The 26418-nt window shown below is 59.6% G+C and overlaps 1 protein-coding gene and 1 long non-coding RNA gene across 2 annotated transcripts in view; one reads left to right on the forward strand and one right to left on the reverse strand.

The window, feature by feature from the left end:
* Positions 1-611: 611 nt before the first annotated feature.
* HS6ST1 (heparan sulfate 6-O-sulfotransferase 1) overlaps positions 612-26418 on the forward strand; it is a 31331-nt gene continuing 5524 nt past the window's right edge. Inside the window, exon 1 of the mRNA XM_077153428.1 lies at positions 612-1139. Coding sequence (XP_077009543.1) covers positions 613-1139 — 527 coding nt within the window. The 5' untranslated portion in view covers position 612. The remainder of the gene's footprint in view (positions 1140-26418) is intronic.
* Positions 23151-23749, reverse strand: LOC143677459 (uncharacterized). Its single transcript, XR_013172611.1, has 2 exons — positions 23507-23749; positions 23151-23257 (listed from the first exon to the last, which is right to left on the reverse strand). It is a non-coding gene; the product is annotated as an uncharacterized LOC143677459 (long non-coding RNA).

A 26418-nucleotide genomic window follows, 5' to 3' on the forward strand; every position in this document is an offset into this window, starting at 1 on the left:
GGGTGGAGGAGAACTGCCGACCGCTGTTTCCCGTCCCAACCTCAGTACCTCGTGGAGCGATTGCATCCTCGCCACAGCGACCGGACACGAGCTCCCCCTGCGGCTGCCGCCAGGAGCCAGGGGTCTTGAGTGCCCACCCGCATTCTCCCGCCCAGCCCCCGCCCGCGGCCCCCGGCGCTCGGAGGCGGGGCTAGGAACCCGAGCGGGCGGCGACGGCAAGCTGCTGCAAGCGACGGCGGGGGCGGGCCGAGGGGCGGGCCGGGGGTGGGGCGGGCGGCGGACTGCGGAGACGCGGCGGCGCGCGGGGCGGCGCAGAGCGTTCTCGGCGCGGAGCTGAGCGGAGCTGGTGGGCGCGGGGCTCCAAGCGGGGAGCAGCCATGGCGCGGCGCAGGACCCGGGCCCGCGCTTTTGCGGGCGGCTGCGGCGCGGAGTAGCCGGGCGGCGCCGGGGTCCGGGGTCGGGCCGGAGCGCGGGAGGGCGGGCGGTGGTGGCGGCGGCGCCCTCCGGGCCTCCCGGGCGCCCGCGGCCGAGCGCGCCGGGGACCAGCGGGGGACGCGGGGACCCGGCGGCCGGCCTCCCGCCCCGCGCCTGGCCCGCCGGCGATGGTGACACATGCGGCGGCGGCGCGCCGGCGGCAGGACCATGGTTGAGCGCGCCAGCAAGTTCGTGCTGGTGGTGGCGGGTTCGGTGTGCTTCATGCTCATCCTTTACCAGTACGCGGGCCCGGGGCTGGGCCTGGGCGCCCCCGGCGGCCGCGCGCCCCCGGACGACCTGGATCTCTTTCCCACGCCGGACCCGCACTACGAGAAGAAGTACTACTTCCCTGTGCGCGAGCTCGAGCGCTCGCTGCGCTTCGACATGAAGGGCGACGACGTCATCGTCTTCCTGCACATCCAGAAGACGGGCGGCACCACCTTCGGCCGCCACCTCGTGCAGAACGTGCGCCTCGAGGTGCCCTGCGACTGCCGGCCCGGCCAGAAGAAGTGCACCTGCTACCGGCCCAACCGCCGCGAGACCTGGCTCTTCTCCCGTTTTTCCACCGGCTGGAGTTGCGGGCTGCACGCCGACTGGACCGAGCTCACCAACTGCGTGCCCGGCGTGTTGGACCGCCGCGACCCGGCCGCTCTGCGCACGCCCAGGTGAGCACCGGGCGGGGGGGCGGGGGTGAGGGGAAGGGTGCGGGGATGTGCGCCCAGGTGAGCGCCGGGACTGGAGTGCGGGGAATAGCTCCCAGATGTGCACCTGGGAGGAGAGTGGGAAGGGAGCGTCTAGCCGGGATCCAGGCGCTGGGGCACTTCGGCACGGCGCCTTCGGGACTCACGGCGGCAGTTATCCCCCGCGTGTGGGTCCTCTTCCAGCCGGGTCTCTGCACCGCCCTTGTCCTGCCGACTGCTTTGCGTCCACTCTTTTCTGCCTATCTTTGTTTCTTGCTCCCGCCATGGGTTCCCTGCACCCACTCCAGCCGGTCCTAACCTGGGTGGACGCCTTTAGCTCATTCTGCTCCGCCGGCTGTCACCAGTGCCCTTTGATATCTCTGGCCCCTTCTACTTCTTCGGGGCACCCTTCTTTGTCCTGCACCCTCCCCTTCACACCGGTCAGTGCCAGGGCTTCGTCCTTGGGTCTCCATCCAATTCCCCCAGACGTTCGTCCCACTGTAGGTGTGAAACCTAGGTGGTTTCAATTATAGGTCCAGGCTGACTCCTTGTGGCCCCTGCTGAGAGCTAGTTGTCCCTAGGAAGTAGATCCCTATGGGTTTGTGTTACACCTGGCACATTTGGGTTCACCCACATTCACATTAAAAGAGCTAGTGAGGGAGAGTGCTTCTTCCCTGCACCTGTGGTTCCAGCCCTCCCCCACCTATCCCCAGCATGCCCACAGTGGTCCATGCAGGCTGGAAAGGAGCTGCCAGGTGAGGGTGGGCTATTCCTGAGGCACATGCAGGTAGAACAAAGGCCCACGTGTGGCCGGCCTACCCGTCTTGAGCTGGACAGGAGGCACTGCCATCCTGCAGGTAGAGCCTCTAGGGCAGGCCCCCTTGAAAGGGAAACAAAGCTGGCTGACATAGCCTCCCTTCCCCAGGATGGGGTTGGGGTGGGGAGCTGTGGAGCAGGTCACGGGCACCTGTGCAGCCAGGCACCCTTCTCTGTGGGTTGGGGGTACAAGGCTGGTCTCTCTGGGCACCATTGTAGGAAGAAGTACTGGTTACAGCTCTCCTGGGCAGCACTCTGTAGCCAAATGTTTGAAGTTGGGGTTCATTCTCTCCTGTTCCTGCTGTGCAGTTGGCCCTGCAGGGGTGCCTGCCAGGCCTCTTCCCCGAGGTCCCTGCTTTTTGTTTATCTTCTAGGGTTTGTCTTAGAACTGAAGCCACTGACAGGCTGGCTTGGGGACCGAGGGAGTTGGTGTGTGCGTCTGTTTTGGGGGCTCCCTCTGGTCAAGAAGGTGCGGGAATCCTGGTGTGTCTGGGCTGAGGACCAGGGCTTCTGGCTGGTAGGAGCTGGCACACAGTCCAGGGTGCTGCACTGCTAGGGACTTTCTTAGGCTGTCAGGAAGTGGGTGTCCCAGATCTGGGGCAGGTTTGCCACAAGCCCCCTGCCCCTTGGCCATCCCACTTCACCCCTCGCAGACAGCAGCTCTCCGTTCTGCCCTTGCTGGGCTTTTGAAAAGCTTGGGGTTCAGAGGACCCAGGGACACCCCTTCTACCAAGAGGCCCAGGTGGGTGCACCCAGCCAGCCGTCAGCCAGGCATCAGCTCAGGGAGAGCCAGGAAGGTGTGCAAAACCTGCTTTTCGGGCTGCCAGAAGCTCAAGCCTTTGAAGCGAGCATGTGCTCAGGTGCCCCAGCCCTTGTTTGCAACTAGGAAGCTCCTCCTGCGGCCCTGTCTCCTGAGGCCAATTTATTGTCTGGGTCACCAGGGTGAAGGGCCCTTGGCCTCCCTGCTGGGCCGAAAGGAGGCACTCATACCCCTGCCCAGAGTGGAGGGTGGGAGAGGTGAGGATGGAGAGGCAGTGTGGTCATCTGACCCCAGAGGACCGCCCTCATGGCCAGCGGCTCTGGGCAGTGGGGCTGCTGGCTACCCAGGCCCTGCCAGTGCCCTTCCCCCGGCCCTCCCCTCCTTGTCTTTTCCGTTTCAGCCACCAGGTAAATTGCTTTTTTAATGAACTTTCTCGAGAGGCTGAAGTCATCTTGGCTTTGTTCATACAAGAGCTAGTCTGCCATTGAGGTTTATCCGCAAGCTGCTCCTCTAAGCCTGGGGCTGAGTTGGGGCACCGCGGAAGCTGGGGTGCTACAGAGGGCCGGCTGGGAAGTCCTGCTCCTGTGGGTGGTGGGGATGCCCGGGCCTCTGGGGCATGCCTGGTGCAGGGAGGCTCGGTGTCACCCCAACTGCTCTAGTGTGTCATCACCCACGCTCCCCCCCACAGCCTGCCTGCCCTCTCTCCCCATGGCCTGGCGGGTCTTTGATGGAAGAGGAGAGGGCCTGGGTCCGTGGGCCACTCCAGTGGGGCCTCTCTGGCCTGGGCCCAACAGGGACCCCTTCTTTCTCCTCTCTGCATCCCCAGTGCCACACACACATGGGAACTTGGGTGAAACCTCCCCTGCCCTCCCTGGCCCCGCAGCTCCGAGTGAGGCAGTCCTTGGTTCCTAAGAAAGTCAGGGCTTGTGACACAGACGGGAAGATGTGCCCAGTCCCCCCACCCCACGCACACATAGCACATACCAGCAGCCTGGGTCGCCCTAGCTGGGGTACACACTGAGGTGACAAATAGAGATGGATGGGCTTTTAACAGTTTCCTGGAGTGTGATTGGGAATTTCTGGCTTGGTAGAGAGGAGCAGGTGTCCGCACGTCTGGCCACGCTGGAAGGAGGGCTCTCTGGCTGGCCCACTGGCATGTGTCCTTTCCAAGGACCTCTCTAAAGTCCCTGCATACCGCCTTCCAGGGTCATTCCCAGGCTCTGAGCCCTGCTCCTGGCACCATGCCTCTCTCCTGGAGGCAATGGGGCAGAAGAGAAGGCACAGGTAGAATCATGCCAGGGCCACCGGGGGGTTACCCCTGAAATCGTGGGAGCTTCTTGTGGCTTACAGCCTACCCTGGCAGGGTACCTGGGCTCGGCCTGCATGTCCCTCGCAGTAGGCCCATCAGAGACACCTCAGTGGGCCACTGCCTGGCTGCCCATTACGTGGCCTTGCCAGGCATGGCCAAGTAGGCCAGCCCAGGTGGTGTGTGCCCTCTCAGTGCCTGCCCACACTGCCACCTCCTCACCCCTCACTGCAGGCCTCTGCTTCCCAACACCTGGTGCCCTCAGCTGAGATTTTCTTGCTGCCCTCTGCCCACATGCCTTCCTCTCCCTCCCTTCCTTGTCCCTTCCATCCCACCCCCCAGTCTTCCTCCAGTTTTGGCTCAGCCATCTCTTCCTCAAGGAAGCCTTCCCTGACTCTCCCGTGACTCCCATGCTCGCCGGCCTCCCTAGCACATCCCATCACGTGGCACTGCCTGCAGGCTAGCACTGGCAGGACCTTCTGGTCCCCCTCCCTTTCCCTGACGTGTCGGCAGCATCCCCCAGAGAGTCTGGCCTTGAGTGATGTCTGCTACTTGAGATCAAGGCCCAAGACCGAGTGTGGCAATGGGCCAGCAAGCAGGGCCCACCGCAGCCTGGTAGGGGCCCCACATGGCCAGGAGAGACCTCGGGGGCTGACCCCCAGTCGGAGACCAGAAGGGAGTTCACAGTCAAACTGTGTAGGATTAGATTGCCAATAGAACCCAAAACAAGACAGCTGATTCCATTTTTAAGGAAATACACTAGACACAACTTCAAGGGGTGTACTTATTTTTCGGTGGCATGCTGGCGTGCGACATCATCCCTGCTCTGTAACTCGGGCTGCCCCTCAAGCACTGTAGAATTGGAGACATCAGGCCTTGCTGACCTTCTAGTGACTTCTCTTGCAAAACATACCCCACTGGAGTGGCCTCAGGCCGTGAGGGTCCACAAGAGTGTGGGTGCTAAAAGGCTTGGGGCTGGGTATTCACAGGTCCCCGCCCTGCAACCCGGGACCAGTGGCATCCACTGTCACTTTGAAATCAGGCTGGCTTATCAGCACAGTTTGACTGCTGTCCTTGGCACACAGTCAGCGGTCAGTGACACTGTTGGTCCCAGGCCCCCTGGTGTGGGGGTGGGACAGGCTTTGCTGTCACCTGTTGCTGAGGGGCCCTGCCTCCCTCTCTCTTCTTTTGGTAGTAAAGTGACGACCGATTGTGGTAGATACTTGGGAGGTGACAGCATAAAAGAGAACAAAGTCACCGTGGCCCTGCACGGTTTTTTTACTGTAATCTGAACTACTCGGTTAAGACTTGGTATTTGTGTGACTGCGGGCGAGCTGCTTCTGGATGTTTCTCTCCTTTGCCAACCTCACAGTTTCCGGTCCTGGGTCATGTGGACATTTCGTCCCGTGGATATTTTTCACGGCTGTGGTTTCCTGTGGAAGTTCCGAGGGGTGGGATTTCTGAGTTGAACGGTCTGCACATTTTTACACTCTCAGTAGCGTGCTGTCATTTTCTGGAAGCTCTTTCCCCCACTTTACCTGCCCCATCTCAGTTGTGCCCTCTTGGTAGTGAGCGGTATTGCGGGTTAAAAGAAAAAAACAAAAATTTTCTTAAATTAGCAAGAAAGCGTTTGTCTTGTGGTTTCCCTTGGGACTTCCTGCCTGGCTGGTGTGTCCTTGGGGGTCTCCTGTCACCTTGTGGGGGATTGGGAGCATTTGGGCCCCAGTTACCCCCAGATGCCGGCCCCCTTTGCTCATGGATATCTGGGTTTCACCACTGTTAGGGGGAAGAGGAAAGAGGGATCAGTTGCAGATGTCTGGGTAGCCAGTTTCCAAGTCTCTCCTGGGGTGCCTGGAGGAGAGGGGTGATGGGTTATGGGGTCCCAAATCTGGGCAAAGAGCCAGGGTCTGGAGAGAGAAGGGTTGCACTCGGGGAAGCTCAGGGATTCTCAAAATGACTTATCTTGCTTGGCCCCCCATTTTCCACACCAGAAATTCAAGACCCAGAAATGCTGGAAAGCTCATTGGAACCCCCAGCGAGGAGGGCAGGAGCTGGGGTTTGGGGGTGTACCCCGAAGCCTGGGCACACCTCCCAGCCCTTGTCATGGCTGCGCAGCCCCCAGCCCTACCCCCGCCCCGGTTGGGACCATCTGCAGCTGTAGAACCGTAGACCCCAGGCCCCACCACCATCTCCCTGAGATTGAGAGAGCCAGGCCCTCCAGATCCTGGGTGTAGGGGCAGTTCAACTCGTGGACCTGGTCTCTGGCTTTACAGGGACCCCCACAGCCTTGCCAGGCAGCAGGAAGGCAGGAATCAGCCTGGGCCCTGGCACAGCAGCCCCTGCCACTGCCGTGTGAGCAGGTTGGCTTCGGGGGTCCGCGAGGCCTAGAGCTTGCTGGCTCAGCCCCCCAGCACAGGTCACAGTGCCCACTCTGACCCCTCCTATTTGTCCAGTAGAAGGAGGACCAGGGCGGGGAGGGGGTGGGGGGGCTCATGTTCGGCAGAGCGTGTGGTCAGTCATGCCACAGTGTGCCTGCAGGGACAGGGGCACTGGGCTGACAAGGTCTTGATCCGTTTGTGCTCATGTTCATCTCTTTTTTCTGGGATGACAGGACAGCACGTGGGACGGTGAGGGGCAAAAGCTGGGAGTTTTCCCAGGCTTCCTTGGCTTCCTGGGGCGACTCCCTTGCTGGGGTGCATCTCCAGGTCCCTGACCACCCCAGGCAAACCTAGCTTCTCCTGCCCCGGTACCCGCCTACAACGAGACCTTCCCCCTGCTGAAGGCCGGCTCTGCCCCCGGCACACAGGCAGCCTTGGGGCCTGTGAGCCGCTTTTACCTCGCCTGGTGGTTTTCAGCCAGCTGTGGGTTTCCAGGAAGGAAGGGCCTGGTGAGCAGCAGCTTGGGGAGCTGCTCCAGCGTGATGGTGTGGGGGCTCAGGTCAGCAGAGGTTAGACGCATCGAGTGCAGGCCCTTACTCTCCAGTTGCAGTACTTGAGGCCTGATGTTCTGTGTGTCTACAATTCTGCCAAGTGCCCATGCCCTGGTGTGGTGTTGTCCAAAGTTCCCTGCTTTCCCAGCCTATTATCATGGAAAACCATGGCACCCTTACCCCCTCCCCGCCCACCACGCGCGCGCGCACACACACACACACACACACACACACACACACACACGAGACAGCTACTGGGAGACCAACCCGTGGTCCGTCCCAGCCAGGGATGTCCTGTGCAGAGGGAGCAGAAGCCAGCCAGGGTAGCCAGTCTCCCCCTAGCCGCCAACTGCCCCTAACCAACCTCAGTGACCCCCAGGCCTGCTTGGTGGGTGCTGGGGCTTTGTAGAGGAGGCCTAGTCCCCCGGGCAGCCAGCTCCCTCTTTCTGCAGCAGCACTGCCTGCCCCTGTCTCTGCCCAAGACTCCGTGGGGGTGGGCGGCTATTTCTTGTCCCAGCTGGGGCTGTTCTTTGAAGAGGAAGCAGTTGCCAGCCCCAGGTGTGCGTTCATTCACCCAGCTGTGAACCCCAGTCCTGGGGTCGCAGGTCCCTTGAGGGCTGCCTGAATTCCCCAGGGCACTGTGGGAACCCTGAAGTCCACCTGGGGACAGAGAGGGACCAGCCACTGCTCAGCCCGGGGCATGTGTCAAGAGGAGATCCCCCTCGACTGTGCAGACAAGGGCATTGGGAACCCAAGGAGAGGAGCACCCAGCCTCCCCCCCCCCGCCATCAGCCCCTCCTGCCTTTGTCTGGAGCCAGCAGACTCAGGGGCCGGCCCAGGCAAGTGCCCCCTCTCCGTGCCTCAGTTCCCTGGCAGTGAACCACTGCCAGGGTTGTTGAGTTCGACATTTGATTTGCCAGCCACCTGTGACCTCTCAGCCCCTCCGTGCCGGGTGGCGTGTGTCTGGTCAGAGCCACACCCCCTAATCCCACAGTCCAGAGTCAGCACGCACAGGGTGAGGCCCTCACGGCCGCGCATCCACCCCGTACAGCGTGAGCAGCCGCGGCCTCCATTGGTTTACATGTCCTGGGGGGTGGGGGGAGGCATGGGGAGATTCAGAACAAGTCAGTAATTGTCTGACAGAATTAAAACTCTAGAGTTAATTGTTTACAAAGCTGTGGAGCCAACTGAGGGCAGGGCTGGCTGTGGGGTCGCGAAGGCCAGTAACTCAGGGACCGTGCCCCTCTGTGTCTGTCCTGGGCCTGCAGATATGGGGAGATGGGACCAGTTCTGTCCTTCCAGAGTCCAGGCCATCCTTGGAGGGGCTCTCTGCAGTCAGCCCAGGCCATTCTCAGCACCCAGTGCTGCCAGTGAACGTTCGATCCTCCGAGCTCCTCAATGCCCCCCCAGATAAGTGTTTACCTTTGAGCCTCGTGCTCTTTGCCTGCAAAGTGGGATGCTAGCACTGGGTTCAGGGAACCTGTGTCAGTACCTGGCCTTGATCGGGGCTCATAAGCTCTGCTCCGCTCCCCATGGGAGATGGGTGCCTTGGCAGCAAGGATCCTGCATTGGGAGCCAGAGAGCTCATAAGCTCTGCTCCACACTGCCCCTAACAAGCTCTCTGCACCTTCTCTGCCTCACTTTCCTCTTATATGTGACTGGCAGGAGAACAGTGTCTGTCTCCTAGGTGGGTGCTTGAATTGCACCTGACACCGTGGGCTCTTTACTGCAAAAAGCACATAATAGCACGCCTTGTTTCTCCTGCCACCGGCTACAAGGTCGGTTCGTCCCCACTTGCTGACTGTCAGCTCAAGACCCCCTGGCAGCTTCAGTGGAGGGTTAGGGGCTGGGACATTGCCAGGATCACTGGCCTTTCAGGGCCGACACCCTGGAATGTGCCTGTGCAGACAGCCACCCCACCCCAGAGACTGGGACTTGACAGGGGGCCGGGGGGACCAGGGGTGCAAGTTAAGGGGTGGGGCTGGCAGTATATTCAGCCATACACCATGAGGCCCTGCCTGGCTGAGTCCCGGGGCTTTCTCTTCCCCACCCCACTGAGCCCCCCCCAGAACTTTTCACCGGTGGTCTTTGTCTCTCCTGGGAGTCCCCTTTGCCCAGGGCCTGGGCCAGCCCCCCAGCTGAGCCCATGGTGTGATCCCTGGGGTGTTGGCACTTTTTGGGCCGTCCAGGGGGTCTGTCTCATCAGCTTGGTCTCCTGGGGCTGCCCCCACAAAGCAGCACCCGCTGGGGGCTTGAGGCCAGAGGTCCGAGACCAGGGTGTTGGCACTCTGCTGGGGAAACTCGGTCCCACGCTTCTCTCCTGGCTGCCGGTAGTTTGCCGGACAGCCATGATATTCTCTGCCTTCACTGTCACATGGCTCTCTCCCCTCTGTCTGTGTGTGTTTGTGCCTAATTCTCCCCTTCTCACGAGGACACCAGCATGTGGGGTGGGTCCCACCCTGCTCCAGCTCCAGCTCCAGCTCCAGCTGGGTCAAGACTTGAATGTGTCTTAGTGGGGTTGTGATTCAGCCATAATAATCACACGTTTAGCAAATCCCTGTCCACACTGCTTGGCCTCGGGGTTGGACAAGTGAAGATGACACCCCGGGCGTCCCCCCGACCTGTGACCCCCTTCTGCCCCTCTGTGCAGTGCTTCCTATTTTCCCTGAGCCTGTTTTTATACTTTTCCTGCAGACATGCATCTCCTCAATACAGCATCCTGCACTGCTGTGATATCACAAACTTCCCAGAACCTGAACCAAATGACACGTAACCTCCACCAACTCGCTTTTCACCCCCAGTCTTGTTTTTAAGGTTTCTCACGCCAATCCCTGACTTGCGTGTCTAATTTGTTGGCTACTGGGTTTGATATCAGGTGTGCAGGGCTCTCTCTCCTTCCTCCACCTGGCCCTGGGAGCAGGCAGGGAGTGGCTCCATCTGGGCTATTACCCGCACAGTGTGGGGGAAGCTGCCCCCTCAGCCTCCATGGACTCGGGTGTGTCCCCAGGGGTGGGCACGGTAGCTCCCCTTTGGTACTTGTGCCTATCACGGCGCTCTCCCAGACGGTCACCCAGGTCCCCAGCCCATCACCAGGCTAACAGCCGCGCCCAGGGGTCGCAGCGGGAAGTGTCCGCTTCCCTGACAGCTGGCAGGCCAACACCTGCCCCTTCTTCATGCCTGTGGTCTGTTCCCCTGTCAGGACATTGAAGCACTGCACAGAGGGGCAGAAGGTAGTTCCTGTGTGTCCTGGTGTCTTCTCCAACCCCCATCTCTCCATCTGCGCCGTTTGGGTCTGGGCAGAGGTTGGGTCTGCTCGTCTCTAGTTCCCCTGGGCGTGGGAGGCCCGATTGATAGACGTGGCCAGCTGCCCGCCCGTTAGGATGTCCTAGCCCCAGAAAGGCCAGCCAGGCAAGCAGGGGGACCCCTGCAGGGCACTTCTGTTCCCTGTCTGTTTTATTGTGGGCCCATGAGATGGTGTTGGAAGAAAGGATTCTGCAGCTAAGACCCGAGCCCCGCCTTCCCTGCTCTGCAGTCATGACCCCCTCCCCTCCAGATGGGGATCCGGGGAGGCCTGCGTCTATGGGGAAACTACCGCATTGCTCCCCAACCTAGTGGGGCCTGGACAGCCTCGGTCCCCTGGCCCCACCCCTATCCCCTGCTGCACCACCCCTTCAGCAAACAGATTCCTGCACCCCCACCCCGAGATGGGGGAATGAGGATTTCCCTCATCACCCTCACCCCCACGTGGCCAGCACAGTCCTGTATTTGCAACCTCTGACTCCCCACCCCACCCCCACCCACTGCCTTGGGTCGTATCACAGGGCTGGTGGTTGCTATCCAGGAGGGAAATGCACAGCTCACATCTCCCCAGGCTCAGGCAGGCAGCGGGCCAGGAGCCTCCCCATCTAGATATTTATTTCCCTGGAGCTCCGGCACTGTCAGGAAATGAGGGCCTGCAAAGACAGGGGCTGCGTTTGAAATCAAGAACGCAGGCCGCTGTGGTGTCACCATGGGCAGTGGGCTCTTAGAGGCCTGGTGCGTGTTCCACTGGGGAAACCTCACCCCGTGTGAGGGAGGTGCCCAGCAGAGCCGTGGGACCCTGGAAAGGGCACTGTGCAGCCAGGTGGTGTGCCACGCATTCACCATGCATTCACTGGGGACTGTTTGCTGAGCCCCCTCCCAGCAGTACATTGAGCCAGGGAAGGAAAGGCGTAGGCGGGGGCCCGTGCCGAGGAAAGTGGGCAGCACCCAGGGCCCCATTCAGTATCAGGCTTCCTGCCTGTGGGAGCAGCTCTTGGGTGGGGGCCAAGGTTCCCTTGGAGAAGACCCCATGGCCCGAGTAACCCATGCCTCCCACTCCACTGCGTACAGCTCAGGCCTCGGCCCACCTGACTGCACCCAGAAGCCTTAATGCCTCAGTCTCACAGGCAGGATCCCTGGGGCTCAGAAGTGCCTGGGCAGGGCTGGTGAGAGGAGGGGCTGGGCTGATGCGCTGAGCACAGCACAGGGTTGGGAACTGAGTCCTGGACCTTTGGCAGGGGGCTGAAGCAACCACAAGCACCTGCCACAGCGCAGCAGAGCCACCCCCAGGGATTGACCCTTCAGCCTTCCACTCACCATCTAGGGGCTTCCTGCTTGTCACGGGGTCATGGCACACCTGGGGGACCCCACCCCCACCAGCACCCACTAACTCCCTATGCTGACGCCAAGCCTGCCTTTGGGCAAGTTGTGCTTTAAAACCATGCCATCGAGAAGCCATATCCTGAAAGCAGAGGCTGTTCCCTAAGCCCTCCCGGAAGCCAGGCTAGCAAAGGAGGTGAAGGTGGCTTCATCTGCCCCCAGGAGCCCCCTGCATCGAAACTCCCAGAGCCAAGAGTGAGCAGAGGAGACCAGGGGCCAGGCAGTCTCACCCCCTTGCCGCCCTGCCTCCCGCCCCAAGGCTGCGAGTGTCTGGGAGGCTGCAGGCAGGTGGGCAGGGGTGGGCTGTGACAGACAAGGCCCTTGTTCCGAGGTCTGCATATGCCCCCACGCGGCCTCCAGGTGACCTCAGAACCACTCCCCGCCCCAGAGGCCATCTGCTCTCCTTCCCCAGCTCCACCTACCCTGGATCTCCCCGGAGAGTGACGCATCACACGCGTCAGCCTTCGCTGTTTCCGGCTCTCACAGCCGGGCTCCAAGGAGGGAGGAGGCAGCGGTGATTTCAGCTGCCCCTAGGAGCCCCCTGCATTGTCCCCACTTCCCTGGGGCTCCTGGTCACCTGGGAGGGCCTAAGATGAGACTCTGGAGCCATGCGGCCTGCGTGGAACCCTGGCTGTCAGAAGACTGTGGTCGGGTGTGGGTGCTCCTGGGCGTGTAGAAGAAACCAGCCCCTGGCCGGCACTTGGGGGGAGGCTGATATCTGTGCGCTTTGTCATGCCTCCTTCTTGGGAGCTGCACCCTCCCCCTTTTCTCCCAGAACCCATAATTGGGAGGGTCGAGGCCCTCGGAGGGCTCCAGGTGGGCGTAGGAGCCAGCCGTAACGCAGAGGGTGCAGGGTGCTCCAGACTAAGGCACATGGTGTGCAGAAGCCACCCCAGGCAGAGAGCAGCCCTTCATGCCTGTAGACTCAGGCCCCCCTGAGTCTGGGCCAGCAGGGAACTGGCTCCCAGGCTCGGACGGGCAGGTCCTTCCCACTTGCCAGGCCACTCTGAGGCCCTGTGAGCAGCACGGGGCGTGGAGGTCGTGCAGGCCTGCGTGTGTTCAGCCTCCCCTCGGGGCCATGCTGCACAGAGGGCCTCCAGCCTGCCAGCTGTCCCCAGGGAGACCCATGCAGCCACTTCGGTCCTGGGTTGGGGAGGGTCCCTTTGGGCAGCCTGTCCCCGCAGCTCTCATTGTATGGAGCAATACCAGCTTCCTACCCAAGGGGACTTTCCGACTGCCCAGAGCCAGGGCTCAGCTGGACCTGGAGTTCAGGAGGGGACCTTCGATGGTGTTTCTCATATGGGAAGGCTCCAGGGGGCCATGGCAGCTGCTCCCCTCCTGCCGTCTGCAGGCTGGTCCGGGGCCATCCCAGCACCTACCCAACACACAGGACTCTACTCTCTAACACAGGAAAGAGCCCCTGGCTTTGACACCCCCACACCACCCCTACCAGGTTCCAGCCCTCCCCCCACACCTACCGGGCTCTAGCCCCTCTCCCCCCACACCTGCCGGGCTCCAGCCCCTCTCCCCCCACAACTACTGGGCTCCAGCCCCTCTCCCCCAACCCCTGCTGGGCTCCAGCCCCTCTCCTCCCACCCCTGCTGGACTCCAGCCCCTCTCCCCCCACACCTGCCGGGCTCCAGCCCTTCTCCCCCCACAACTACCGGGCTCCAGCCCCTCTCCCCCCACACCTGCCGGGCTCCAGCCCCTCTCCCCCCACCCCTGCCAGGCTCCAGCCCCTCTCCCCCCACACCACCCCTACCAGGTTCCAGCCCTTCTCCCCCCACACCTGCTGGGCTCCAGCCCCTCTTCCCCCACCCCTGCTGGGCTCCAGCCCCTCTCCTCCCACATCTGCCAGGCTTTGGGGAGGACGAGAAGTCACTGGTGCCCGCCAGCTGGGAGGTGGGCACAGCCTTCTCTGAGCAGCCATTTTGGAGGCCCTGTTGTCGGGACCCCTGAGGCTGACGAAGGCCAAACACCACTCATGCAGCCCCTGGTTCATACATAGACTCACGCGCTCACACACACCCCTCCGCACAGGCACACACTCTCAGACACAGTCTCACACACACACATACACACAGACTCGGTCTCCCTCACATGTGTTCCAGAGCAGAGGTGACTCAGATCCTAGAACAAGAATTTCTTTCTTTTTTGCTAGCAGTTAATGCTTATGGATATTTTCTCGCGTGTCTAGTTCCTCCCATCAGTTTCCTTTAAGAGCTGAAGTGGTTTTCCCCTCATTGGAGACCCCCTCCCAGCCTTGCCCGCCCCCTCCTCCCACTCAGAGCAAGGCTGGACATGAGAGGAAATCGGCTTCCACAGATTGGCTGTTGTTGCAGAAACAGGAAGGTGGAGTGAGAGAACCCTGCAGACCCAGGGGCTGGGGGTGGGCAGTGGCTTGTGGAGGGGGGTGCCAGGCGGCACTCTCCATCAGTGGGTGCGCGGCCTGTGAAGGCCATGGGGCCAGTCTGCAGCAGGTCTCTCAGCTCACTGTCTTGTGCTCTTTCCTGGACACTGTCACCCACAGATGGCTCTCAACCCACACCATGGGAATAGTTGGGTCCTTGATCTGTAGGGGGATCTGGGGGCCTGGGACCCACCTGCCATCTTAGCTGCCGGCCAAGGGCTCCCCACACTGAGGGAAGGACAAGGCAAGATGCAGCCCCAGAGCCCTTCAGAGCCAGCCTCCCGTCCAGCGTGGATGCCACACAGGGGGCAGCCTTGGTCTGATAGGCATGTCTGAGGGTGATGCCCTCTCCCACCCACTTCACCCAGGCTGTGCCCTGTGACCCGGGACTGGGCCTGCCACACTCGCCATCTACCCTCAGTGTGTCTGCTGCCCGGTACAGCCCACTGCTGGCTCCCTCCACCTGCAGGGACAAGCTTAGGCTCCTTCCTTGGCCAGACCCTCAGCCCCTGCAGTTCCTGGGAGCTAGGGCCCCCATCGGGGTGGACAGAAAACAGGGAGAGCCGAGGACTCCACACAGGGAAGCTGCATGGCAGAAGCTGAGCCAGAGCCCTCTTGAGAGCACAGGGCCACCCCCCAAAGCCCCCAGGCAGGCCTGTTCCGGTGCGTCCTTGCAGGCTCATGCCCCCCTGCAATGTGTCTAGAGGCTTCCTCTGTTTCCTGAGCATACCCTGCACCTGCTACCACCTCCAAGCCTGGCCCCCCAAGGAGAAGGAGTGGCTGTCGGAAGGCAGCAAGAGCTGTTCCATGGAACAAGGGCTCAGAGACTTGGAAAGGCTGTCAGGCACTCAGCCAGGGCCCAGCTGCACCTCACATACCACCTCTGTGAGCCTCCCAAATGCCCCACCAGACCAGAGGCCACCGGAGATGTTCATGTGAACCCCTAAACACCTCACATGCCAGGTCAGACACACAGCACAGGCCACCTACTCCGGTCCAGCCTGACTCTAGCCGAGGGAGGGGCTCAGCTTCTGGGGACACCTACCAGGGCCTGCAGCCAGGGGCTCTCCCTCGGGCCAGGACAGGGACTGATATCACCTTGGAAGTCAGCAGGTACATCTGCTGAGATCACCAGTTCCTGGGGCCCTACCCACCCGAGTCCCAGGGAGCTCAGGCAGGAAGGAAAAGGGACCGATGGGGCTGCGACTTCCTGCCCCTTGGGGACTCCCACCCTCCCTCCTCAAAGAGCAAGCGCAGAGCCTACCTGCTAGGCATGCTGGTCAGTGGCCATGAGCAAAGTCTGCCTAGCTCAGACTTTGGGAGGTGACGATTGGGACAGGACGGACAAACAGACCTCTGTTTGACAGTTATGCCTCACCTTGGTTTTCCAGCTGCTGAAACAAATAGCGTGCAGTGGGTTGGCTCAACAATCGGAAATCATTGGCTCATGGTTATGAGGATAGGAGAGGTCCCAAATCAACGCGTCATCAGGTGGTGCTTTCCCCCAGAAACCTGTGGCATCCTGGGGCTGCCTAGTGGCAGTCCTGGAGCTCCTTGGCTTTCCCACCACATGGCCATGTCCTCCCATGTCACTTCCAGGTTCTCGCGGCTTCCGGTTTCCAACTTCTGCCTCTCTCCATGGCCTTCTAGAAGGCCTCTTTCATTAGGAGGGTTAAGGCCCATCATGAGTCATCCTTAACTAAAAATGATGTCTGCCAAAGGCCCTGTTTCCAGTGGGTGAACGCCCACAGGAACGGGTGGGTGGTGGAGACCCCTTTTCCTGGGGCACAGAGATCAGTCTACCGCAGGTCTCTAGTTCCTTGTTTTCTCCGCCGGCCGAGTCCCTGTAGAGCGGTGCCTTGACACGGGTGTAGGGAATTCTCCATCCTGTTCTGGTTTCCAAGGAAATTTAATTCCTCCGCATGAGGACAGTGCACTAGGCTTGTTGAGTTTTGTTTTTTGCATACTTGTCCAGTTAAGGGAGTTCTTATCTGTTCCTCCTTTACCGAGAATTTTTATCATGATGGGCTCTTAATTTTAGCAAATGCTCTTACGTATCCATTGATACCTGTCAATAGGATGAGTCACGTGGATTTTCTGACATTAGACATCCTTGTATACCTGGGGTAAGCCAACCTGACCACAGGGTATTATTATCCGCACACCACTGGATGTTGTTTGGAATTTTTGCATGTATTTGGTGAACGAGATGAGCTGTAACTTTCTGTTGTTACATGTTTGTCTGATTTGGGGATTATGTACCTTTACTGTTATCTAGGGAGGTTTATATAAAATGGAATAATCTGTACTTTTAGAATTTGGTAGAAATCGCCTGACATTTCATTTGTGGGAATTTTCTGACCACTTTTTACTTTGATAATTGCCAGACCTACAAGTAAATGTTGAAGTAGGAACACAACAAACCTTACATTTTTCTCTGAGAATCACCAGTTCCTAATGTCTTGCTGCCTTTGTACACATGTTTACACGTATGTGTGTGTGTGTTTATACACTGTTTTTGCTTTTTAACAGAACAATTTGAAAGTCAGCTGCAAACATTCTTAAATACTTACAGGGAGGTTTTTAACTTACTGCTGTGACTTTTCTTAAGGTTATAGGAGTATGTGTGACTTTTATTTTTAATGCTTCATGTGAGTGATTTGACTGATGGCTTTTCTCTCTCTCTATGTCTCTTGCATGTTCTCCTGGTGCCTTCAACCATGGTTGGCGATAGCAGGTAAGTCTATTCAGGCTCTTTGCCTTCTACATTGGCCTCTCTCCTTTCCTCCTCTCGAGGCTCCTGCATGTGGGCCCAGTACCTGTGGCCTCTGATGGCAGACACCTGCTGGCGGGGAGATGCTGGCAGCAGAGCTCACCTGCAGAGGGCCTGATAACAGTGTGCATCCTGGGTGTTACGGGAGCGAGGCAGCCACCCCTCCCCCACCATAACACCCCCAGGTGTCAACCACAAATGGCCTGGGGGGTTCCTGGGCTCTGGACCCCAGACCAAAAGTGAGGCTCTCCCAGCACATCACCTGTGAGGGCAGAGGTCAGTGGGGCCCAAGGCAGGGAAGGAAACTCGGCCATCATGGCATCTTTCCAGAACGTGCTGCTTCACCTCTACCTGTCAGGGGAGAAGCTGTCATGCTGGGTGGCTGTGTGGGGCTGACTTCTCCCTGCCCTCTCTGGGCTCATGTGGATACTTGTGGGCGTGGGCATGGGGGGAGTCTGCCCTGCCCCCCCAGTCCCCGGCTGTATGGGAAGATCTGGGATGATTCCACCCGGGACCCCAGGAGGCACTGTCCTGGAGAGGGCTCTGTCAGGGCAGCCTGCAGGCCCCTTGGAGGGTCAGCTCAGGTCGTGTATGTCAAAAGGCTTTTAATTTGTCAGTTTGTCTCTGAATATATCTTGGTTCCATAAATCTGGGCAAACAAGACAATTCAAAGCTGAGGGAAACGGTGCTCTGCCCACCCCCTCCCCCACCCTCCAGGGCCAGCCCCCCTCCTCCCCGTTTGGCATTTGTTGAGTTCTCCTGCCCCATCTTTCTCCCGTGTCCGGCATGTGGCTGAGTCAGAGTTGCACCCAGGCTCCCACATGGCCTAATGGGAGCTCCCCACCGTGCCCGGAGTCCTCACAGACTCCCCACAGGGCTGCTCCACCTCCATCCCCATGCCCTAGCCCCCGCAGAAACCGTGTACCTGCCACCCGTGGGCCTTGCCACCTGGCCTGTGCCTGCATCTAAGCGGAGGCAGATATTGCCCTGCGAAGGGTGCCCGCGGGCAGAGACTGGCGACCCGAGGGTATTTAGCAGAGCTGGGCACGTGTACTGCCACCCGGGCCTCCCGCTGCAGCGGCGCTGGCAGCACTGCAAGCAGGGGCTGTGAGTTGAGGGCTGTGGGAGTGGTTCGCACCCCAGGTGACAGAAAGCCAGCCCCGAGGGCTGTGAGCCAGGGTCCTGCTGAACACACGGCCTCCCCCGCCCTGGGCTGCTTCCTGCCCTGGCCCTGGGTCTGAGTCACCTTCCCGTGACCCTGCGTGTGGATGTGTGCTCATGCCTGCCGGGGGTCAGAAGCCAGCTGGTGCCAGGTGGTAGGTGTGAGCATGAAGAGGCAGCTAGCTCCTGGCCCAGGCCCACCCAGCATGAGGGCCCTGACCCTGGGGCAGCGAGACCACAGCTTCTGTTAGTGTCGAGAGGGTAGGGGAGACTGGGGCTGCTGGAGAGCCAACCCAAGACCCCACAGAGACCCGGTGGGACCGCCCCTTCCTCCCACCGCCCCACCCTGACCAGGCTTCCAGAACTGCCGCAGCCACCAGGGAGTGGTGGGCAGGAGGAAAGGAAGCGGCACAGGCAGCTGTTCAGCGGAAAGCGCCTTGACTGAGCTCCGTGGGCCATTGCCCCCTCCTGGGGGTGTCCAGGGAGGCTCTCAGAGCAGCAGAGCCCCTGGTCAGAAAAGGAGATGGCCATGTGCTCGAGCGGGGCTGGGCAGGCAGAAGGCGCCCAGGGAACAGAGGGGTACTGAGGGGTACAGATGGGAGGACAGTAGGGCAGAGGAGTGCTGGGCAGGAGGCCTGGGTCAGGAAGGGCTGGGCCCGTGTCTGGGCAGCTCTGACCTCCATGTCAGCTTGGCTGCACTGGAGCCAACCTGCTCCTCTGCACAAAGGCTCACTGTGCAAGCTGGTGATTGCCTTGCAGGGATGCGGCAGGCCGTGGCCTCTCAGCACCCCAAGAGTAAGTGGGACTGTTCATGGCATCATTACCCCACCCCAAGGTTCTCTGGAATCCTGGGAGGTTCTGAGGAGATCTAGGGGGCAGTGGGAGGTGAAGGTAGAGGAGATAGCTTCAGGTCCTGGGACCCACTCCATGGGACCATCTGCCTTGGGGACTTCAGGGCCATCCCCCCCCCCTACTAGCCAGGCCTGTCCCATCAACCAGACAGCCACACCACTGTCAGCACCCTAGCCCCACTGTCTGTACTGGGAAGCCAATGTCTCTGCCTCCCAGGAAGGGGGCTGCCTGCGGGCAGCCTTCCCTCCCTTCTAAAAGTCCATTCACCTCGTTCAAATAGCAAGCGAAGGTTTTCATTCCTGCCAGTTATAATAGCAGCCTTTGTCAAATGAAGAGAGGCCCCTGTTAAGGTGTTTTCTAAGCCCAAAAGATTTTTGTCTGCATGTTTTTTAAATAGCTTGACATTTCGAAACAAGGTTGGAAAGCTTTGTTTTTCTATGATTTAATAGCAGTCTCCCATCCTATTGAAACCCTTATGATTTTCTCTTCCTCCCAACTCTTGTATTTAGATAGAACAGAAGTTCTTGGCACATGTAACATCTGCCTCTGGTCTGCCACCCCAGCCTTACCTCAGGCCTGTCTGCCTCCTCTGGGCCTTTGCATATGCTGTTCCCACCCTCTGGAATGCTGTTCCCTGCTCTTTGCTTGGCCTACTCCTCCTTATCCCTTAGCTCTCAGCTCAGACATCGTATCCTCAGAAGCCTTGCCTGACCCTGAGTTTAAATTAGGTCCCTGACTCCCTGTCCCGGGGAACCCCAACATCTCTAATGCACACCATCCATACAGTGTGGGAGGGTGTACGTACGGCAGGTGCTAAGTCAGCGTTCCTGTGAGCGGAGGAATAGGGCATGGGATGTAGGGAACACAGAACACAGGAGAGGCCGCTGAGTCCTGAGGCTTAGAAAGGGAGGTCTTCTGCCCGCATCCCAGCTCACAACCCCCATGTCTGTGGACTTTGCCTCGAAACCAGCTGCTGCTCCTCACAGCAAGCCCTCACCCAGCTGTACACACCCAGCCTTTACCAAGTCCTCGCCGGCAGCCTGGGCCTGGGTCTTTTCCATTGTCCTGTTTTGAAGATGACTCACTCCAGTCACACAGGGGACAGAGGGGACCCCAGCCACCATCTGTCCTGAGGCCCTTGAGAAAGCCTTAAGCTGACAGGATGTAGGAGCTCCCACTGTCTAGCCAAAGTCCTCAGCCTCCTTCTGGACAGAGATTGAAGCAGATGCCTTTGCCTCTCTGTGCTGGCCCTGGGAGGGAGCCCTCGTGAGCCAGCCTGGGGGGCAGGTGCAGACCTGAGACCACAGGTCTGCCATGGGAGGGAGAGAATGCACTAGCCTCGGGGCAGGATTTGGCCCAGTGGAGGCCGGAGGGGTGCAGACAGGAAAGCCTGTGGGAGGGACTTTCAGCCTGGGGGAGCCTGCTCCAGCGGCTGTGCCATTAGAGAAGCCTTGACTGAGGGAGAGGGTCTGCAGGAACAGTGTGGGGACCCCCAGGTGGGAGCTGAGTGGGCCGTGGAGGGCCTTTGGGCACAGAGATGCCCTCTGCTGCACACCAGGGGGTACCATACTTGGAGCCTTGACCCTGGAGGGACTGGGCTGCATGTTCTCCCCACCCCCTCCCACACTCAAGGTCAGGGGCCACTGGGGACAGCAGCTGTGCGTGCACGGGGGACAGGCCTTTTCCCCTATCAAACACCCAGGCCAGTGCTGCAGGGAGTACTGAACTCAGAAAGCTTGGGATGCACAAGGCCTTGGCCCCCAGGGAACATGATTCATTTTATCCCAGAATCTGGTAAAGTTCACAGCCAAGAACTTGGACATTAAAGTCCTCAGACCGACCTGGCAAGGAAACGTCCTTCCTCTCGAGAGAGAGCTGCTCCCGAAAAGGAAGAACCAGCTACTCATGGCCTTTGAGAAGGGAGTGCGCCCACCCTGACCTTTGGTGGGGGTGGGGCGGGTAGGGGGAGCCTGTGCTGGCGGCCCTGGGCACGGGGGCCTGGCAGGGGTGGGTCACCCAGAGATATCTAAAAAAAACTCATCTTCCCATCTGGCTGCAGGCGCCAGGGAGCAGGGTCTGGGCCAGGACGCCCACTCCTGAGCTTGGAGCAGGAAGCCGGCAGGCCAGCAGAATGGAGAGCGAGGACAATGGGCATTGCCTCGGAGCTCGGGAGGGACGGGGGCTATGCTGGGGGCTGAGGGCCCCGCCTCCACCTTGTCCGGGTCTGGACTCCATGGCAGGGCCTAGCCCCCCTCCATCTGCTTGCCATAGAATTTGAGGATCATGCCTGTGATGGGCCCTGTGCTGGATAGTGCCCAGATGGTGCAATCCTGGGAGTTGGCTTCATTCCCTCCCACCCTGGCTGGCCTGAAGAGAGGTTTCTTGGGGGTTAGGAGCTTCTGTGGGGTTTCAGAGGAAGCCACCAGGGGACTCCAGGCCTCCTTCTCCTAGAGGAAGAAAAGGCCTCCCCTTTAGCAGGCCCAGCTTCCTGCCTTCTCCGTGTTTTCAGGGGCCCACTGCCCCCCATGCCTTTCCACAGTTCCAAACCTTCCCGGCCAAGCAAGTCCCCTTCACTCCAACAGAGGCCACCACCTTGTCTTCACAGACTTGGCCCCAGGCTGCCTTCCCCAAGGAGGCCTCCCGACTGCTCTGTGTAGAGGGCCTGAGCAGAACCTTGCACAGCATAACCCTGTCCACCCTGCTCCTAGGTCTCTGGGGTCCATTCTCTGGGCTGCCCCCAACCCCACCCAGTGGTAGCAGCCACCACAGCAGGAGCAGGGAGTGGGGAGACAAGGTATGTGCATGGGCAGCCAAGCACCAGGATTGGAGCATTCGCGGGGCTGCAAGGCTGGACGGTGTGACAGGTGAGAGAGGCAGTGACCCTGTGCCAGAAGTGGCTTCCCAGGTGGCCACACCCCCCAGTGGGGGAGGTTGTGCTGTTCCTGAGAAAGGTCTCCAGGAGGCCCTGGGGCAGCACCGGGAGGGGCCTCCCTGAGCCCACTTAGAGGAAAGCTTGGAACCAGGGTTTCCACGTCTAGTACAGCACCAGAGAGGTGGCCCCTGGCTATGCAGCCGTGTGCGTGCAGGCTCAGGCAATAGCCCAACGGGTGACGCTGCTTGTGCCTTTCCAAGGACTTTCCAGACCCTGAATTCCAGAGGCCCAACTAGTGCTGGTGGTTGGAGAGGAGGGGTTTGGATCCTGGACGGGCTTGGCCTGAGCTGGCCCTCCCACCAAGCCCCTCCAGACGGGAGCATCTGGGGACGTGTGCTTCTCCCCAACTTTCTGGGCCCCAGCGGGTGCTGAGCTGGGACAGCGGGGCAGCTGGAGGGGGTGGGGGCATGGAGAGGGAGCCATGTGGGCTTATAGCAGCTCTGCCCTCCCTGGCCACCCCCACCTTGGCCACCTGTTTGCCTGCAGGAGGATTTGGTCCTGAAAGTCTCACTCACACTGTCTTGTGGCTGGCTACCTAGTAGAGGTTAAAAGCACTATTCAGACTCTGGCAGAGCCCTGCAGGAGGAGCCACCCAACTCTGCACCCAGCTCTGATTCACAGTGTCCTTGGCCACCTGCCAGCAGGCGGGAGAACAGCCCCTTGGGAGGCCAAGGTCCAGGGCTGCTGCTCTACCCTGGGACATCCAGGAGAGCCCGTATCATGACAAACCATTATCACTGCCATTGACAGCCTCCACTCAGCAGTGATGCATCGTCATCGCAGGGCCTGATGCCAGCAGGTTGGGACATAGTTTTTCTTAACACAGGTCACTTCTGCCTCTTAACCAGTTCAGTGTGCTTTCAGGGAAACAGGATTGTAGCTCAGGATGAGTTAAAAGCTTCCAGGGCCCGAGGTGTGGTGTGAGACATCTCCAGGTACTTCAGGGGCCGTGCTGTCAGGCCTGATCTGCCCCACCATGGGGAGGTGGCACCCACCTGGAGTTGGGGTGTAGTGGGTGGACAGGTCTCATCAGTTAGTTTGGGTCCAGGTAGCCTAGGACCCCAAGCCCAGCACTGCCTGCTGGCCATCTTGTGACTTGAATTATTTTAATAACCTCTCTGAGCCTGTTTTCCCATCTACAAAATGGGTCTCATTCATACCTTGCAGAGTGTCTGTGGATATCCATTGGCCAGGTAAAGCACAGTAGTCTCAGTAAACCACTACCAATGAGCCCCTGACATTGCCCCATTCCAGCCCCCACCCCCAGTAGCTCACCCTCTGTTGGTGCACAGGCCCTTGGCACTTTGACCTTGAATAGAGGGAATAGGGTCAGAGACTGAAACAAGCCGCAGTTTATTTCTCTCCCCTTGAAAAAGGAGCCAGCAGAGGCTCAGCCCGGCTTCCCAGGATGGGGTGAGGGTGATAGGGGGCTTCTGCCTCATGGCCCAGGATGACAGCTGACACCAAGCAATCCCATCCACATCCTAGCCATTGGAAGGAAGACGGGGAAAAGAAGGTGTCTCTAAGGGCGCTTGCCCTTGCTTCTTCATGGCAGAGTCACACAGTCACACCAGGCTGCACACAGGCAGGTGATGGGGTCTGTATTGCAGACAGCCATGAGCCAAAGGACTGCTGGGGCAGTGGCATAAGGAATGAGTAACAAGTACTGGGGGCAGCCCTGGCATTGGGCTGGACTGGGTGGGATATGGTGGGCAGCAGGCAAGGGCATATACCATAGGTATCAATTCAGAGCACTGTCTTTGGGAGTTGGCCTTCAGGAATGCCCATCTCTGCTCCCGGGGAGGAGCAGGCATCTTGAATAACATGTATTTTCCATTCATTTGGGGTGGGTGGTCTCTCCCAAGGTCACAGCTGTATGGAGGAGGGAGCAGGTGGTCTCTTTAACTTTCAGAGAGACTGAACCCACAGAAGTTGGAGAGAGAGCACATTAGCTCCCCGCGTCCCTGGGCAGGTCATTGGTGGCCGCCCCTGCAATGCCCTCCCTCCCCTAGTCCTCCCCCCTCCCCCCATCAGGTCCAGGGCCTGCGGACACTCAGGAACTCTCCGTGGGGTCTGCTGCTTCAGTTTTAGGAAACACAGGCAGTTCTTCCAGTTCAGACCCCTCGTCATCTCAGGAATCTTGAAGGGAAAAGTGGGTGGTTCTGTTCTGAAGAAAGTCAGCCCTGGGTTCTGAGTTTTCGAGCCATCTGTTAGGCTTCTTCCTGCCCCACAGACTTCTGCGCAATGTTTTCTAAGCTTGGGGGAGTCCCTTGAGTGCTGCTCCCTACAGGTGTATTCCCTTCCCCCCCATCCTTAGGAGTTCAGCTCACCTGGACCCTGCACAAGGTGCCTGTACCGCATCCATGCCAGGAAGTGACTGTTCCTCCATGCTGCCTGTTCAGCCCCATTCATGCCTCCCCTTCTCCATGGACCCTCCTCTGACCGTCCTTGCGCTGGGCTCAGCCCTTCCTCTCCTCCCCAGCCCATAGCTCTCCTCCCTCAGAGCACTTGCCCTGCCAAAAGTACCCCTGCCCCCTTTGCCTGGACTTACATTTGTGGTGTCTCCCAACAAATGTTGGTGGTGAGTGTTGAGGAATGCCCTGGGTTTGCCGCCATTGTGCAGGGCACTGGACTGTGGGGAGGTGTCAGGGCACTGGGAGCCTCCCCCTCTGCATGGGATAGGGTCCATTCTGGAGAGCATGTCCGACCAGCACCTCCCCGGCAGGCTGTGCATTTGCCAGACTGGAGGGATTGTGTGGTGAGCTGCTGTTTCCCTTTGACTCGCAGTGGAGGGGTTGGAGGGGGAGGCTTCAGACCCTTTGTGCCCATCCTCCCTCACCCCAGTCCTCCAAGGCAGAGCCTTCCTTCCCCTCTCCCTACAGCACCTTGTTCCTTGAGCTGCAGGTGAGGTGCCTTGCAGGCCTCTGTTTCCCCATCTGTGTAGTGGATGATATCCCCATCCCACAGAGGAACTCAGGTTGTGGGGTCCCACCTTGTTGGTGTGAATCCACATCGCCCTTCTGAGCCTGTCTCCTCATCTGTAAGTGGAGTGGTTATGGGGACCCAGGAAAGTGATAGCAGCCGTAAGTGGTCTTCATTTGTGAGGGTGCCTCCCCCCAGCAGCCTCAACGTCCCCCAGGCACTCCATCATCAGGTGACTACCTGGCCTTTTGCTGCCTTGCACCTGATGGAACTTGTTTGGGGTATGTCGCTAGCCAACCCGGGGCTTGGCTCACGAGGGTGACCCCAGAAATGCCCTCTTGTCCATTCACCTTCTTTCTGCAGGGAGCGGGGCGGGGACAAAGGGCTTCCCCTCCCAACCTGGGCTGGCCAAGGAAGCCCCCCGCTTTGCTGGAGGTGGTCTGACCTACAAAGCCCCATGGAGCCCAACCTTCCCTGCAGAAGGGACATGTGGCTGCTGTAGCTCGGCTCCTTGAGGCATAGGCACGGGGCTCTGCAAGGCCCCTACAGCAGACCTGGCTCCCAGGCAAGCCCACCTGTCAGAGTCACTGACCTGGACCACGTGCCCCTCTTGGAGTCGGGGCCTCCCACCTCCCGCAGGAACAGACCTTCAGCCTCCTCACAGGGGGTCCTGTACGCATTGGCTCGATGGTGCACTTCCAGGAAATTTCCATTCTGGATGTGAGGGTGAGGGCAGGTGTGTCCCACCGAGACTCTGCAGAGTGCTGGTTCTCCCCGCCCTGGGGGCCCTGGGGTTGCGTGGGATCTGCTGGCCATGGGTGAGGTCCAGGAGGCAGGGCAGCCTCCCCAGAAGCCCTCCCATGGGCCGAGCCACCCTTCTACGCCTGCACGCTGACGTCGGATGCCACGTCTCTTGAGTTCCAGATTCTCTGAGAAGCAGTTTCCAAGCACCGCAACCAGTCCTGTGGGTGTGTCGTGGGGAGGGTGGCCTGGACCCTGCGAGTCCCCGGGCTCATGAGGCTGCACTGTGCGCCCCGAAGTCGTGGGAGCCAAGCCCCTGTCCTCTGAGCAGAGGCTGCCGCCTCCCTCCCCTGGGAGCATCGGGATCAGGTTTGAGGGCTCGTCAGGCTCTTATTAAGGAAGCATCCTTCAGGTCGCAAAGGCGGCCGGCCCTGCAGATGGCCCCTTGGCAGCAGGGCCAGAGGGCTCTCCATTCTAATATTTATTACTTTTTTTTATATACAATATGGGCCCACTGCAGACAGTGCAGAAATAGAAAAAGAAGAAAATGTTTTGAAAAAACGAAACACCCATTTGGGTAATGTGTGTTCCTTGAATTATTTTCAACATGTTTGAAAGTTATGAATGTTAAAAACCCATGCGTAACCTCAGCATCCTGAAACAACCTCTTACCGCAGATATATGCTTGTCACAAGTTTGTGACCACCAAGCAGTCCTTTTGTAAGCTTGATTTTCACCTCACAGGTCAGCACGAGCATTTCTCCATGTCTTTAAATCTCGCGGACATCTCTTTTTGGCTGCAGGACAGCCGGTGCATGTGCGCACTCTTTATTCCTTTGCTTTCTTGTATTGTGGAGGGTTGTGGTGAACTCGTGCACTGGGCTTTGCATGTCTTGGCCTTTTTCTTTAAGGAAACTCCTTCCTGGAAGTGGAGTTGCGGTAACACCAGTGAGCTTCTCATCAAGCTTCAGCTTGTGTTCTT

The sequence above is a fragment of the Tamandua tetradactyla genome, chromosome 3 (assembly GCF_023851605.1).
Source record: "Tamandua tetradactyla isolate mTamTet1 chromosome 3, mTamTet1.pri, whole genome shotgun sequence".
NCBI lineage: Eukaryota > Metazoa > Chordata > Mammalia > Pilosa > Myrmecophagidae > Tamandua > Tamandua tetradactyla.